General features: G+C 42.4%; 1 protein-coding gene across 6 annotated transcripts in view; it reads left to right on the top strand.

Moving 5' to 3' along the window:
* The window catches only part of gal3st4 (galactose-3-O-sulfotransferase 4), a 42,340-nt gene that overhangs the window by 16,405 nt on the left and 8,163 nt on the right, over positions 1 to 17,772 (top strand). For 2 of the 6 annotated variants that reach the window (XM_039823016.1, XM_039823012.1), the window contains exons 2-4: positions 640 to 756; positions 6,068 to 6,368; positions 7,459 to 17,545. In XM_039823016.1, coding sequence (XP_039678950.1) covers positions 641 to 756; positions 6,068 to 6,368; positions 7,459 to 8,544 — 1,503 coding nt within the window. In that variant the 5' untranslated portion in view covers position 640 and the 3' untranslated portion in view covers positions 8,545 to 17,545. Of the gene's footprint in view, positions 1 to 639; positions 757 to 6,067; positions 6,369 to 7,458; positions 17,546 to 17,772 lie in introns of those variants that run through there. The other 4 variants (XM_039823013.1, XM_039823015.1, XM_039823018.1 and 1 more) reach the window with 4 other exon arrangements.

Below are 17,772 nucleotides of genomic sequence, written 5' to 3'. Positions count from 1 at the left end.
GGTATCAAAGGAATAGCACTTATTTAGAATGACACGGTAAAAGTTTGTTTATCTCATATATATATATATATATATATATATATATGGCAAGGAACAAATCATCATAACTATCAGCAGACATATTGATGAGACTCATTCAGTTCTGAACAATATCTTTAGGATCTAGAGATTGCAGCAGGTCTCTGGACGCTTCAAGCTGCTTTCCTCCCTGATGATGATGATGATGATGCCTTAGTCATGTTTACTTTATGACTCATCTGAATCTCTCCCTCCCTCTATCCCTCCTTTTTGCCTCGCCACCCCTCCCCAACCTCCTCCGCCATTCTCTCTCTCCCACGCTCTCTGCCCATCTCTTCATCCCCTCTCTTTTTCTATGACATCATCACCCTTGGTCCCACTCCTCCCCCCTCACACTGTAATATAATTTCTCTTTCCTCACCCATCCATCCCTTTGTCCCCCACCCCCAATCTCTTATTCCACTCCATTGCTTCTCTCATTTGACCCATTGTGTTCTTTACTTCTATTTTTGCATCTCCTCTCTGTTTTCTTCTTTGCTCCCTGAATCTCCATCCACCCCCCCATCCATCCATCCATCCTCCCACCCATCCATCCATCCTCCCCTCTCCCCCTCCTCCCAGGATGTTGCGGTTGCTGGTTTGTGGTCGGTTGGGTCCAGTGTGGATGTGGAAGGCGCTGCTGCTCTTCGTTGCCATTGGGTTTGCTGGCCAGCTGTTGGGGGTCATCTTCAACAAGAGGTATCTTATATCATGTACTCGTATTTAAAAAAAAAAATAAATGTTTAGCTTTAGCTGCCGTTTCAGTTATACTGTATCTTTTGCATTGCAGTTGTTAGCCTTGGACACACCAGCACTTTAAGTTAATATTCTATGGACACAGACAGCAGATTGACGCAGCCCAGTTGGGGGACATCACATCATAGACTGTGCCATCTGTGGTTGCAATGGCGCTGCGCTAGGCTAAACGCTAAAGAGAGAAAGTTGGCAATTTTCAACCCTTCTGAAGCAAGTCATTCAGCGGAGTTTAGCACAAACTGGTGCTATTCATCCGCATGAACTGCAGTACACAGAGCATCTGTAATTTTCCCCTAAAGCTTCCAGCTTACGCTAGCGCTAGCTTAGTCTTGCATTGCCAGACCTTCCTCCACAGCGCTGCGGAGAAAGGTCTGGCTAGTCCACACAGCATTCCGGAGTGGGAGAAAAACATGCTCTGGTTTATTCTATCTTTATATCTTGGGTGGTGCTAAGCGCCGGGCGGAGTAACGCTGACTCTGCAAAATAGCCTCGGGAAGGAACTTGTTTTGATGGAACATGTGTACGTTCAAAAGTTGTTTTAGTCGTGCGAGAGAAAACTCAGATTGGACAGATAGTCTAGCTAGCTGTCTGGATTTACCCTGCAGAGATCTGAGGAGCAGTTAACCATAGTCCTCAGAAATCCACCGGAGGTTAAAATTCCAACACAAAGAAAACGTCGTGGATATAGACTAGCGCTAGCTTGCTTGCTTGGTTGACAAGGTGCTACCGAAAGTTTAAGACAAAAACACCTCAAAAAAAGTTCACGGCTATTTAAATGTACACAGTGCCATGGTTAGCATTGCTAAGCCTCTGTCCGGCTTGACAGGTCGGCGTGTCGTCGCGCCCCTAAAACATCCCATGTTTTATCTTATCTCATTTTAAAATGAATGGGACCATAATTTACTAAATGAACACCATGCTGTATTGACTTGAAAAGACTTGAAACTAGCGATCGAGGCCATAAACTCGTTAGGATAATGTTTACTGAGGTAATAAATCAAGTGAGAGGTAGGGTCATTATTTTTTTATTTTATCATACCATTGAGGCACAAGCTGTTCCTATCACGCCTGTTAAATGTGACTGCTGTTCCTGTGTACGTGCACAGCTGCTTACCACGGCAGCATGAGATGACGGTTTTTCAGCTTGCTCAGCTGTCTGCTCACCATGTGACAGTGGCAACCACAAGAACCACACTGAGGAACTGAGGAGAACCATACGGCAGCTAAATGTACTGGTGGTACCCTTAATCACAGGACACTTCTTTACCAAACAAACAAAGAATCGTTGTGTTCAAGGACGTGGCTTGGAGCAATATATTGGCTTTACAGATGGATTATGTACATGATATTAGTTAAGTGTGTCTCTTCCTAACTAGGGCTTCACAATTAATCGCAATTTTATCGAAATCACAATATGGACTAGTGCAATATCCAAATCGCAGAGGGGACGCAATATTTGTTAATATATTTGCTGCAGAGATGTCCTGGGCCTACAAATCATATCCTACAGACTACAGACTTTGTTTGGTACAGATCTTTGCAAAAATCACACTATAATCATTTTTTATTCTAATAATTTTCAATGAAAGTGAGAATAATGATACACAAATGATCATTCCCTTCAATATCGTGAATCATATGTGTCAAAATAATTGCAATTAGGGGCGCCCGGATAGCTCAGTTGTCACAGCAGGTTTACGCCTCGACGCAGCGGTGCGGGGTTCGACTCCGACCTGCGGCCCTTTGCTGCGTGTCACTCTCTCCCCTCTCATGTCTTCAGCTGTCCTGTCGAAGAAATGCCTAAAAATGCCCCAAAAAAATAAATAATTGCAATTAGACATTTTCCTCATATCAGGCAGCCCTATTCCTAACCATAATATACTACTATTTTCATTTTTTAGTGCAACTAATAGGGCTGAACAATTTGGGGGGGGAAAATCAAATTCCGATTTTCACGCCAGATATTGCGATTATGATTCTATTTGCGATTTTCCCCACCACTACATATTGCACCTTCTACGCTAATGGTAAATAAAGTCATGAAAAATAAATGAAAGATCCACTGAAGATAGGACATTTCTGTAAACAATCTGTGATATGTAACATTATTTCAGCATGCATCTCATGAAAAAACAGTAAATATAATAATGGAAAGAGGAATACGAATTTTTGAATCAAATGTTACACCAAACATTCAACTAAATATTCACATTCGATTCACGATCAGCTAATCGCATGTTTTCAAATTTCATTAATCGTTCAGCCCTAGCAACTAATCATATTTTTCATCGTCAATTTATCTGTTAATGCTTTTTTTGATAAGTCAACTAATGATTTGATCAAAGGTGATGTAAAAGAGACACATTGGCCTGCATAGTCTGCAGATTGTTGTAGTCCGCTAAGTCTGACTTTAAAGCCAAACGTTGCCTTCACAGTGAATGAAGCAACACTTTTCCACAGATTTCGTCATGGTTTGGCCCTTACTCTGTTTGCAGCATTTCACTTTTTGTTTGGCTATAAAAGTGTGTTTAGAAAAAATACTGCAAATAGAGAAAACACAACCAAATACAGGCATGCTGCAAGAAGCTCACACAACAGAAACTGTTTCCATAGGACACTAAAAAGTGATGCACGCGGCTTGGGACACGCTTGTTGTTGCCATGGTTTGTGGCTTATGAAGTTATTGAAGTGGCGCTATCCGTCAGTGATGCTGGAAAGTGAGCTACAGTGTAGTTTCTGTGGTTTATTTTAACACTATGATCGCAACAGTATCGACATTGAGGTATCTGGTCAAAAATGATTGTGATATCTGATTTTCTCCATATCGCCCAGCCCTACCTGTCGCCTCAGCATTCGACGGTGATCACAGTGATCTAGTCCAAAGCACTGGGAATTATCCATAGTGTTATAGTAAACATACACACCCGGTCACGACAATGCCGGTAAAGCAGCTGCAAGTATGGTTAAAATATACTAACTTAATTAACATTTTTAATAACACTTTCAAAACTCCACGCAGAAGGCGTTCGCTGCAATACAATATAATGGTGAGACGAAAGCGGTCGCGGTGCGGTGACACTTCCTCTTAGACAGACAGGCAGTGTTCTCTATGCCCTTATGACTTACTGACAGGCTGGAGATTGCAACTTCTTTTCTACAGCACATTTCAGCGACAAGGCAATTCAAAGTGCTTTACATAAAACATTAAATAGTAATTAAAACAAGATTAAAAAACAGGCTGAAATAGAATAAGATACAAATACAAGAATACAAGTTTCAGGGCAGCGAAAGAAATGTTTAATGATTTGATTTGATAGTTTTTAGGGACGGGTTTGGGAGGGGAGCGGGTGGGGTTTTATTTTGTGTGGAGTGTAAAATGTTCTAAACACATAACAAGATGTTCTAAGTAAATAGGATAAATAGGTTTGCAATTATCTTTACAACCTGAATTATTTCTTGTTATTGCAGAGGGAAAGTACCGAAAAAAAGGTACCATTGGTTCATTGAGCTGAGATGTGTTAGCAGCCTGTGGTGGCTGAGAGGAAGATAAAAAGGGTACTTCAGTCTTTTAGTAACAACCTGTAAATAAGCTCTTAGCAGCATGAAATGTGAAATATGTATCTGTCATGTTGAAACGAGCTGTGTTGTAACGTTTTATGTTTTGTAATTTGTATCGTCATTGGGAATTGCACTACAGTCAGAAATAAAGAGAAGACTGCTCAGTGTTATGACTGCTAATGGACAATCCGTCTATTCACTATTAAGTTCTGTTGACGTTTGTGAGCATTTGCTATTAATGGCTAACTTGCTCAACAGTGTACTAAGAATGTTGTTTTGAAGAATGCATGCAAGATAACACTGATATAGTACTGATACTTTTAAGTGGTTTGGGAGTTTATTTTAACGGAAATTATTTTTTTCTCAAAAGGACAGTTTGAACAGATATATGATTTTGATAATAATACTGACTTACTGCACACAAGAAGACCATAATACTGAAGACAATTATTAACCCTCAAGTAGTCTTTGACTTGACTTTAACCTCTCTCGTCTTGTGGAGCAGAGGCCCTCTTCAAAGCTAACTATTTAACTCCTTCACTCAAACCTCTAAACATCTGGGTCCAAGGGCCCTGAGGGAGGTTCAGGTTGCAGTCCCTTTGCCTGTTGAGATCATTTCTATGGTGTGGTCAGAGCATAACAACTGGCTTTAAAAAGTATGCTGCCTTCTAACTGACCTACGCATTAAAGCCTGCTGGATTTTTGAGTGGGATGCCAATACTGATACTTACAATAAGGATCCCTTAGATTTGACTATTAAAAAGTTAAAGAACATGCCCTTTTAGAATTTAGTCATGCACTTACCGGCCAGGGTCTAGTATGCATCTGCCGGCAACTTTCTACTCATACATCCCCAAAAGCTTTTTGTAGCTCACAAGAATGACGACACAGCTCAGCAGTCTAAGTGTCTTTAAGTTAAGAAGGATAAAGTTGATGAGCAAAGAAGTTTTTCTTGAGTTGTTGGTTATCATTTACTTCTACAATCAGATTGTTTTAATCATTAGTTTAAAATGTCACTGCAAAAAATGCAGAAACATTTGAACATTATGGATAAAAAGTAGTTCAAATCAAAGCTGCATTAATTGATTGTTTGGCCACATGGGGATTGTAAAGTTAACAACATTGACGTATCACCTTTTTAAGTCATGTTGAACATGTTAGCAAAAAGTTGCCTATGTGCACTACATATCCAGCAGACACAGAGCAACATAACCTTTTATTTGGAGTCATGTTTGTGTCCATCTGATGTAAGTTAGTCCAATATTCACTCTCGTTTTAGCTCTGGTTTTGGTCTCCATCATATTCTGAGAAAAATATGTGTCTCTTTAGCTGCTAAATGCTCCACTATGTTCACCAACTAGTTTCTAACTGTGTCTGTCTGCTGTTAGGTGCTGGGCAGGTAGTATACAGTGGGATTATCAGAGCTTTTTTCCACAAAAAACAGCTGCCTGCTGCTGCTGGAAACCTAGTTAATGAGATTTTACCAGAAAACCGAAGCAAAAAGGACCTAAATGCCCTGTAGAGCTGAGGGGAACTACAGAGACGTTGATAATTCTCTGTAGGTTCATCACTACAAATGACACCTGTAACATTAAATGGAGTCATTTGATCATTTGCTGCATTTGTAGGATTTTCTACACATATTTGAAATCTGATCTAAAGTTAAAATGCTCCCTACCTCTTCCCTGTCGTTCAGCAGTGTGCAGTCAGCCGGTCGCTCCATCTTTTCCTCCCCCGATGCCCAGGGGCCCTCTCTGGGCTCCTGTCAGCCCCACACCCATATCATGTTCCTCAAGACCCATAAGACGGCCAGCAGCACCGTGCTCAACATGCTGTACCGCTTCGGGGATGAGCGTGACCTGCGCTTCGCCCTGCCACTGGGCTACCAGCTGGGCTACCCACTACCATTCAACGCTCACAGGGTCAAAGGTTACAGAGGTCCCAGAGCCGTGGAGTTCCACATCATGGGCAATCACATGAGATTTAATAAGGCTGAGGTGAGTTATTCAAGAGAGGAGAGGGGGGGGAAGTGGCATGACTTTGGGGATGTTGATGATGGGAGGTTCTGTAGTGACGAGGATACATTGTTAGGGCTGGGTATCGTTCAAAATGTATCTTGGTAGAAGCATGCTGCATGCCTATTGGCTCACTGACGCTGATGAGATTTACTCCTTAGGTATTGGAATTGGGTATTGAATGACGAGGCATTTTTTGATACCTGATACTTCAGAGGCAATTCAGTCATTGCCTAAAAAGTATTGAATTCCGTACCCAGCACTATACATTGTAATATAAAGCAGCCCTGTCTCCTTAAAATTACATTCCCCTACAACTAAACTGCATTCTCAATTACGTTTCGAGGGATTACATTTGTCTTTGACGTACCTCAAATAAGTTTCTAATCAAGGTCCATTACCACTCTTCAGAACCCCTACAGCACAAACAGTCTGCAACGTTAGCTTAGAAATGGGGTCTGCTAACACATTCGGAGTTTCTGTTGTTAACATTTTGCAGCGGCGGCCCTGAGATGGACCTTCGGTTGGTGGCTGTGGTGTGACAGGAAGCGGGAACTAATTTTTCCATATAGTCCAACACCACTTGAATGCAACACACGCCCCATCTCGGAATGTTAACGAAAGTGAAAAATTATTTGTGTATCTGCCCTGTCATTCGGATTCCGCACCAAAGTTTAATTTCATATTAATCGGGCCTGTATTTCATCTGTAATCCTGCTGACAAACAAACAGACAAAACCGAGCCAAAAGTGAAAAATAATTTGTGTATCCGCCCCATGATTCGGAGCTGCTCCGAAATGTAATGGGTTCTTCCTTGGCCCATGCCCCACCCTTCCACCAAGTGTCGTGAAAATCTGGCTACTTTTCCGTAATACTGCTGACAGACAGACAGACAAACCAAGCTGAAAACATTATCTCCTTGGTGGAAGTAACAGTGGTTACTGGTGATCATTTTCCAGAAAAAACAAATCTCCTAAGAACCAAATAAATTATACACCTGTTGTAGTTGAATTGCATCACATTAAAAACACTCCAAGTACAGTAACTCAAGTTCTCCTTTTCTGTTTCTTAGACGGAGAAGGTGATGCCTGCAGACACGTTCTATTTCTCCATCATCAGAGACCCAGTCGCTCTGGCTGAGTCCTCCTTTGCCTATTATAAAGAGGTCGCGCCTGCCTTTCGGAAAGCCAAAAGCTTGGGCGACTTTGCTGACGACCCTAAGAAATACTACGACCCCCGCCTCCGCAACAACCACTACGCCCGGAACCTGTTGTGGTTTGACTTCGGCATGGACCACAATGCTAATTTCTCGGAGGCACTGGCTCAGCGCGCTGAAGCCATGATCCGCCGCACCTTCAAGCTGATTCTGGTGTCTGAGTACTTTGACCAGTCCATGATCCTGCTGAGACACGCCCTCTGCTGGCCGCTGGACGCTGTCGTCTCATTCAGCCTCAACGCTCGGCAGCAGAAGCCCAGTGTCATCGGGGGGATGGGCGGGAGCTGGGTTGGCAAAGCGGTGGCGGCGGCCGGCGTCGGCGGCAGAGTGGTACGTTCCCAAGCCAAGACGCTGACCAATGTTACGGAGGAACAGCGGGAGAAGCTGCGGCAATGGAACGCCCTGGACTGGCACTTATATAAGTCCTTCAACCGGACCTTCTGGGGGGAAATCAATAGGTTCGGTCACGCCCAGATGGAGCAGGAAGTAGCTCTTCTCAGGACGCGGCGGGAAGATCTGGCTCGGGTTTGTCTCAGGGATGGCGGAAAGCCTGTAGAGTCGCACCGGATCCGAGACAAAAACATCCGCCCGTACCAGAGCGGATTGGTGAAAATTCTCGGTTACGAGCTCCAGCTGGGGCTGGACAACGCCACCAGGATGGCCTGTCTGAGCATGATCAGGCCTGAGATCCAGTACAAAGACGTGCTGGATGCTAAACAGTTCCCACGGGCTCCGGCGGCCCAGCCAGGCCAACCGAACCAGGGCCCGATGGTAGCGGCAGGTGGATCTCTTTCAAGACAAGACTCGTCCAGGACAGGAGAGAGGCCGGTAGGGGGAGAGGCTGGGGGGAGGACGGTGGAGGAGGGGGAGAGGGACTGGGATGGGAGCCGCTTAATGAGGAGGAACCTGACTTTAATACGAGGGCAAGAAAAAGGAAGATGAGGTTTGAGGTGAGTCTCGTTCCCAAATATAATGGTACCTTTTGGTCTTTGGACATATGGACTAATGAAACTGAAAACTGAGCCAAGTGTGGTTTATACATGAGAAAACAAAAAGCTCCTCCTTTGTACTTCCACTTTTTGGTTGTTTGCTTGTTTTCTTGAAAGCCGTCTTTGCTTTTACTTGGTGTCATTCTCGTGGACTTGACCCTTGACCGCTGAGAGCCTGGGATGCTTTCATGGCATGCGGTAACAAGTTGAAGGAAGAAAAGTGAAAGGACCACTTTGTTTTTTGTAAGGAGAGGCACTCTAAAAGTGGTGGCAGGTACCTTCTGCGAAGCTGTTTGTATTCCCTGTTCATATTAATACTTTTAAGAGTTAGGATGTTCACGTTGTCCTCGGTGCACATGCTTGAAACTTCTCAACGTAAAAGGTACATTTAGCCCCAGTTTTTGCCTCTCATGCTGTACCGTTACATTGAGTCACTGAGCTAAGCACCTGTTTTCTCTCCAAGACAAACACAAGCTATTTAAAAACCTTTTTTCCCAGAATCCTCAAAGACTCTTTCTGCAATCTGGCTGAAAAAACATTCTGCTTGCTGCATGATGAAGATGATGTTTCCAAAGACTGTATTTATGAATCAAAACAAAGACCGTAGCTGGAAATGTCATATTTCACTTCTCAATGTAAATTTACAAATTTAAATTATTTATTGTCAGTCATACAATATATGTTCCTTTCAATTATTTTAGATTTTCATAGCATATTACGCATTTATGTTGTATATCATGTACAAAACGAGCAAGGAGATATGTTATTTCCCCCTACCTGAATAAGGAAACTTTCTTTTATCGTGCAGTGGATAGATTGTTTTTTCATTCAAGGTCTTTGTGACAATTCTAAATGTTTTTCAAAGATTGCTGGGTATTTTTCAGAAAGCTGCACGCTTAGATCTGTGACTACAAACTGGGGTTAACGTATTTATACAACACTAGTTTTCCTTTGCTGATATGATTCATAAAGTCAGTACATGATGTTCCTATTCCTCTCCTGAAAAACGCTTTCAGTAGTCAGTATTGAGCCTGTGTAGAACCACTAACGGAAAACCGCCTGAGGCCTGTGCTTCAGTTCTGAATGCTTGAATCTCAGCGGCCTGCAGGAGGCTGGTTAATGTCAGCATTTGGGCACATTCCTTCCTTTCACTATCTGCTGATCTGTCGACACATACGGTAACATTACCATGGAGTTCCATTCCTTTGTCATAATGCCAGGTATTCAAAATGAAATGAGTGTGGGCCAAAATATATCTCAAGACAGCTGCATGCTAAAGATGCACAACCTGATTCTAATAATGACCTCAACTCCCCCAGAATTCCTTCCAAGTAAACTTTGAATAATGGGCCTGCAGGAATTTGGGGAATTTTAGGTTGCTGTATGGTCAGACAGCTCACTAACATACACCCTAAGTAACTTAAAAAACAATAAAAAGTAGAATACGACCAACAAAATGGGCAATACATAAAAAGAAATCCCTAAACATTATGACAAAAACACAACTCATATCTCCGCAAAGAAGCATTTGGGCACAAAACAGCTTTGCTTTTGTCAAATGGCCTGTGATAGCGTCCTGTAACAAATGAGACCATGGTCAAAATGATGGGTATAACTATCTCAGACTGATGATGACGTTCGTCCTAATGTTGCAGCTGTTTACCTCAGTGTTTTAAAACGTGGAGCATGTCACATTCATAGACTGCAAAATGAGTGGACGCAGCAGCCGTGATGTCATTGGTTTGTGGACTGACATTTTGAAGCCTTCAAGACTTCTTTTTGCAACCAGTGGAGTCGCCCCCTGCTGGAAGTGAGAAGGAATGCGGCTTTAAGGCACTTTCCCATTGGCTTCACTTTTCAGACTAGGTCCATTATTTTTACAGTCTATGATCACATTACTGTTACAGCCTGGTCTTGGGACTTGTTAATTGTCATTGACATGCTACTCCATTAAGAGTCAAATGTTACAACATACCTAGCGAAAAAAAAAAAACCTCTTTACTCCTCTGTCAGGGACGAGTTCTCACGTGACAGTCTTGTGAATATACAGTCAAGTCAACACAGAATTCCTACATTGTTACATAAATGTACGTGTGTGTGCTCGCTGACATCGTCTGACTGGTTTTTCTAAACGGCTCTTGTTGAGAACCGTGACCCTCACCTTGGCACAAAATGGAAATAATCGTTAGTTGCAGCCCTAGTTGCTTCTTTAACTTTACTTGTAGTGTTTTCAGCTGACATTAGTGACACTGTGGCAGACAGCAGCGCCCCAGTCAGTGCACTCAGCGGTACGAGTCTTAGAACACTTGACCATCCGATTGCGACCTCTTTTTTGGTTCCTGTACGCCTTTTCTCAGTTTCTGGATTTTGTTGACTATTTGGTCAGCGTTTCTGTCGTACTCCGCTGTAGCCATCTCACGCTGTATTTGTTCAAACAGTAACACTGGTTTCGTACTTGAAGTTCAGTCGAGTTTATTCTCAAGTGGAGGACCACAATGCGACCATCTGTTAAATTTAGAAAAAGATCAATTTCTCCATTTGTTCATCTCACTTCAATTTTATTGCAGCAAAATGGTCAAGCAGACAAACTGACCAACACTGTCACTGTCATAAATGTATGCACCTGACAAACTGAACAGCCTAGTCCACCTCAATTAAATGCAAACAGGTATGCACTGCTGTGCTATGCATTACAGATACCGTATTGCCACGGAAGATATTGCAATACTATGCTGTATCGACCCCCCACCTTTTTCTTTCTGAGTCGGCCCTTTATTTAAAAGCATACAAAACATAAATAGAAACATTTTAAAGTTGACTTTACTGATTTAGGCAGTGGGCAGCCACTACTTGTGTTAGCTAACCTGGTTGTCATGTGGTGTGTAAAGGAAAACAGAGCATACAGGAAACCCATGGCAGCGCCGGCTGTGGGACTGTCTGTGTATAAGCAGTCAGAGCACTTCAAAGTGACTCATGTGTCTGCTGTGGTTTCCACTTACTGATGTCAGTCAATGCAACACCACACAGTCTTTCCTGTGCTGAAAAACAGCAACGTGAACCATTTAGCCACCATGGTCTCATTTGTGTCATGCCATGCAGTCAAGCCATTTGAGAACGATATTTAGAGATGGATATTTTGCAGGTATGGGGGTCCAGAAAAGAGCCATTACGAGCCATGTAGTTTTTGCTTACAGTATGGCTGTATGCCAGATCACAATATTCAGTATGGTTTATTCATATTTTGGCACTGTTCTCTGTTTTAGTGAATAATTGCGTTGACACCTAGCCTGTCTTGGATCAGATGTTACAGTTTGGAGCTGCGGCCGAACTGAGAATTCAATTAGAGAGCTGATATCTGAAAGTAATACCCACCCTATGACCAATCACAATTGAGTATTCTCCATGGCCATAGAGACAGAGCGCATTTAAGTCCCGCCCCCCACACCGGAGAGGAAAACAACTCTCCACTCTCCATTGACTTGAAGGTGCCACCTCAACTCCGTCTGCTAGCAAACAACACAAAAATGCCTAAAAGCTCCTGGGTGGTGTGACGAACTACCAACATAGTAAAGAACCCATTAACTTAAGTTTTTATAAGCTGCCGAACCGAAAAACTGAGCTTTTATGAAGACAAAAGTGGATGGAGACATGAGGAATGAGCAGGGAGAATGGGAAGGCACTAAGTTAACGTTATGCCCCACTTTACAGCACTTTGTTACCAAGTCAAATATCCAAATGCTAAAAAATAAGAAAGCTATGCAATATTATGTTTGCAAGTGCCTTAGCTTGCTAACACATAGCTAACATATTACATTCAGTATTGAACACAACAAGCATAACTGTTAACACATTTTCTTTGTGCACGTTGTGTAAGAACATATTTGCCATATAAAGTATAAAAAAAGTGTTGGAAAAGGACTTGACAACTTGTTAGAAAACTTTGGGAACATTGTGAAAAGTTGCCACCAAGCTAAACCCACTGTCACTCCACAAGATTTATAGTGCGTTCCATTTGTCTCGGAACTCTGAAGCCGGAGCTGGGAATGACGTCACACCCGAGTTGAATGCGTTCCATTTAACAAGTCAAATTTTTCATTGTGGGCCAGGTTAGCCATCGTTAACAATACCAGTTGCTAACAACGCATTTTGCTGTTTTTGTGCATACAAACAGCGTAGCAACATGTCCACAGATAGAAGTTGGACAGGACTGTGTGTACGACTGGTTTAGTGAGACACAAATAAGACAGAAGTGCTTATAACTGTATGTTGCTACAGCTGTCACTACTGTTGATGCCATGTTGGGTTTTGAACTCGGGGTTGTCAGAGTTCCGAGCTCGAAAATTCGACTTCCGAGTACAAATGGAACGCACTATTAAACTCCCGAAGCACATGAATCAGCTGCACGTATGGAATGAAGGTCTGGAAACTGGGATTGTGTGTCTCCAACTTTGAACATTTGACTGACTGATGCTAATATTCCCAAACAAAGAGTACTTTCACAGAGAAGCAGTGTGTACTCTCTGTGCTGTGCAGTGTGAACAGTGTCACCTTACAGCAGTCGGCCCTCAGGGGGGATTGGCTGTACTGCTTTGTGTGTTATGGCTGCCTCCTCTGTTTCCCTCAGTGAATAGGAGATTGTTAATCAGCTTAACAGTCACTTAGTTTAGCAATGAGTCAAAAGGGTTCATAAAGAATTAACCAAGATTTAAAATTAAAGGGACATACCCGTGTTTATTCATGTCCCCTCCTTCCAGGCAAACATCGGTTTATATTTATTTCTCTATAATCTGAAACTCAACTTGTTAATAAAATGTGCTTTAGTTACATAATCCATCATTACAGTGACCTTTATATGGAATATGGAGCCTAAACAATAGCTAACCCTGATCCAAGACCATCACAGGCAACGCATTCTCATGAACGTATTCTGATGATAACGTAGGAACACTTATGCACAGCAGTTCGTGTGATAGCCTATGGAAGTAGGCGATCGCCGGCTGGTCGCATGACAGTTAAGTTTAGCGGTCTTTACAGTTAAATTTAGCCGAGGAAAGGTTAATGGGAGTCAGGTACCGGTCACTGTGAGAATGCGGTCGCTTCAGGGGCCGCTATAGTTGAGTTCACCGTCATGCGGTAACGACAATTAAGTTGGGGCACCAAAACGACTAGTTAGGATTGGAAAAATGATTGTGGTTTGGGTTAAAACACCGGTCCCCTTAAGTCAGGGGTGTCAAACTAAACTTCACTAAGGGACACATTGAAAAATGAGTCACATCAAGGGCCACACATGTATATTTTACTGAAAAGATTTTATTAATCAAAGTCAAATATTTTTGACTGTATTATTGCATGTCTCATATAGCCTTCTCACATACAATGTGAGCCCTAAAAAGTCAGCAAAAGTTTAGCAAATCAAGCAAAACAAGGCCTTTCACAGAGTCTCAAAGTCGGCGAATCGGCCCAAATTCTGCTTTGAGTCTCGCGTAGTTGCAGTATGAAAGCAGTTTCCCGTCTTTTTGGTTTGGCGCACAACTAGACGGGCCAAATTTATTGGGAACCTTAATTGATATACAGGCTGGATCAAAATCTGTGAGGGGCTGGATTGGGCCTGTGAGCCTTGAGTTTGACACGTGTGCCTTAAGTAGTAGTCCCGGGACACAAACACGCGTTTCCTGGGTGAAAGTCTTGTGTGTTCCCCGAGAGGCAAACTCCACTCCCCCGCTTGAAAGCCCTGTGTTTTAGGACCCATCCATCCACCCTAACCCCCTCCTTAAGCAGACCAGACTAGTCTTAAGCCCCTGACACACCAACCCGATGGCTGACCGTCGGCAGAAAAGGCAGTCGGACTGATCGGTCGGCTCCCTGAGGTCCAAAAAGTGCCTCGGAACACACCGAAGCGACGCCGTCTTGAGCGTACGTTCTGCACGTGCGCGAGACGTAATACAAAGCAGCTTGTTCGAAATACGATCTTGTATTTTACAAAAATAGTTCCTGAAAACATTTTATGCGAGAAATAGGCCATGCAGTTGTTGAATCTGTCTTCATTTCAGATCGCCAAAGGTCAGTTTAAAAGATTTTCGTTCAATTTTTTCGTCACTCATCCCGCTCGTTATTTCCAGGTTAGCACTGTGAGTCCGACTGCCCGCCCTCCGACCCAGCAAGTCAGGTTGGCCAAAATGAAGGCCGACGGCCCCTCCGACGGACTACGGCACGGACCACACCAAACTGACTCGAGTCACTGACCTCGCGAGACTGTCCCAGGGCCGATTATTGGGTTGGTGTGTCAGGCCCCGGCCTCCAAATGGCATCCTACAGACAAAAGAAAACTTTAAATTCACACTATAATCATTTTAGTTTTTTTTTAAATGTTAATATTTTCCAATGAAAATGAGAATATTGATACAAAAAAATGTATACAATTAAATAAAATTAATCATATCGCAATCGCAATATCAGTTAAAAATAATGTCAATTAGATATTTCCCTCATATCCTGCAGCCCTACTCTTATAGCATTATTTTTTAATTAGATCATTGTGCCTACTACATAACATAACATTACATTTTCCTCTAGTGCCACCATCAGGTCAAACTCTGTATGTTCAGCTCCACACTGGCTCTAAGAAGTGCTAGGTCTGAGGCTTATGGTGTTTTTCCATGACATGGTACCTGCTCGACTCGCCTTTTTTGGTTTTTCATTACGAAAAAAAGTCCCTGGTACCTTCTAACAGGTACTTTTTTAGTATCACCTCAGTCGAGGTTCAAACCGAGCTGAGGCGATACCAAAAGGTGACATGTCGCATTAGGTCATGGCAGTTTCCTGCGGCGGCGCTGTGACGACCAGCCGCGCTCGCCTCATGTACGAGGCGGTACTAAATCTGCAGTGGGAAAAAAGAGGACTACGTTCTAGTCGAGCCAAGTCGAGTCGAGCAGGTATCATGTAATGGAAAAACGCCATTAGACTGTAGAAAGACCTGAGGTAGGATATCATTTTTACTGGGATGATATAAAATATCAAAACAGGGGCCCCACGTGCTTGTATTACAATGAAGAACTGGACCAAATCCAGCACACGTTTGCTGTTCTGGGCCACCACTGTTAAAGGGTAACTACTGTTTTTTTTTCAACCTGGACCCTATTTTCCTATGTTTGTTGTCTGTAGGGATCCTTTACATAATGTTGTCAGACACGTGGCAAAGAAAATACACTTTTAGTTGACCAAATTTGCCCCATTGGGTTACGTCACAGCCCGGTCTGTGGCTGCTGGTTATGCTTAATCGTGGACCAATTTCAAAGACTGTTGTTCCTATTAGTCTCTTCACTTTCACACAAAAACATAGGACAATAGGGTCCAGGTTGAAAAAAAAAAAAGGTAGTTACCCTTTAATGAACACTAATGCACAGAACACTTGCAGATGCAGAAACACACTGGGACTGGTTCCACGCTTTAGGATTAGGATGCAGCCACATGATGAACCAGGGCTTTGGAACATTGTCCTCCAGTATTTATTATTCAAATTGCCATTTGTACATACTGTATTTATCAGGGTTCGTTAGCGATGCCGCCGGGGAAGGTACGACAGGATTTATTATTGATGTTGATGAGAGAAAACGTGGAATCTGCGCACACTCATGCATTAACGTTCAGTCAGTGTCGAAACACTGACGACCATCGCCACTCCATAATTATGTCCGCGTCATAATAATTCAGCGTTACCATGTATTCGCTCGAGGATTAGCATGATTATACGGTTACATCGTTACTTCAGATGCGGTTTTATCTGAAGACCACGCGTGTCGATCTCCAGATAATGCTTCGAAATGATCAGTAAACACAGCCGCGCAATGACCTCGGGATTACGAGACAGGGATTAAAAAGTATCTTTCATCTAATCTGAGAGATAATTCCGATACGTTTTCTCTTTGATAGAAGAGTTCTCTTGTAGTATAAGATTGTTACGTCACAATTAAAGACACAGAGGTCGTAAGGATTCATTTCTGTCGGTGAGTGCAATGCGAGTGTGAGTAACGATTATTTAACACGATTTCTCATCGACTTTTGGAAAGATGTTGCAATTATTGAATGAAACACCCTGAACTGTGACATTTCCCTTCATGCTTTGAACTTTTTGTTTTTCTCATTCAGAACACGAGACAAAATAGGAGTTTACTTGCAAAATGTAACATGCAAAATAACCGTTTTTATTTGTCGATTTCTCACTCTTTGCGATTGTTAGGAGGCGGAGGCGGAATCGGAATCGTGGTTCAAAAAAAATTGGATCAATTGCACAGCCGTAGCACAATGTGCTTCCATACACACACTGTGTACACACACCCCGACTCACACTCCCAGTTACACAAACACCCTCTCTGGCGATAGGTAGCAGAGAGTCAAATGAAAGTTAAAAAATGAGCTTGATTTTCATGCCTGCCTTCACACTATCATCACACATAACATTCTGTTTTTTTGTTTTTGTTTTTTTTCTCCACGAGAAATCTGATAAAATAGTTTTCACTGATACAGTACTGTGACCTATTTCCTAGCTATTACAGGTTTTTCATATGTGAACATGTTATGTTATAGAGTGTCAGAATGTGTATAAGAATGAAAGGTACGTCTTGTGTCAAGCCTCTTTTAATCTCAGTTTTCAGAGTAGGGAATGAGCAGAAGCTCTCGGTACACAGCGCGTTTCATCTATTATCGCTTTATTTTGAACAGCTTCCATCTCGGTTTTTAATATTCCCACGACGCTGGGTTATTACCGACAATGACAGGAAACACTTTATTGATCGGATATTCCTTTAAGCTGTTCCTACAGAAAGCAACAGTGTACTTTGACTTGGGTCTTACTTGAAAATACTTTTTGGTTGTACTAGATCAAGCTCTTTGTGTGCATCTGTTGAGTTGTTTATTCTTTCTTGAACTGAATAAAAAGCAACATTTCTTTAACTTCACTTACTAGTCTCCTTTATGTTCACATGTTTGCTGCTCTGCTGTACGGTATGTGAGAACCGTTTTATAAAAAAATAATATACTTTTTTACCCTATTACATTTATTTAAAAGCAGCAGTTATGTTTCCAGATACAGATTTTACAAACTTAACATGATCAGCTCTTAGAATATGTTGCCCTGTTACAGATTAAACTGCCCAAAAGTTCATTAACTATTGTATAAATATAT

The sequence above is a fragment of the Perca fluviatilis genome, chromosome 14, assembly GCF_010015445.1.
Source record: "Perca fluviatilis chromosome 14, GENO_Pfluv_1.0, whole genome shotgun sequence".
In the NCBI taxonomy this organism is placed as follows: Eukaryota; Metazoa; Chordata; class Actinopteri; order Perciformes; family Percidae; genus Perca; species Perca fluviatilis.
This window is presented reverse-complemented; position numbering and strand designations above follow the sequence as displayed.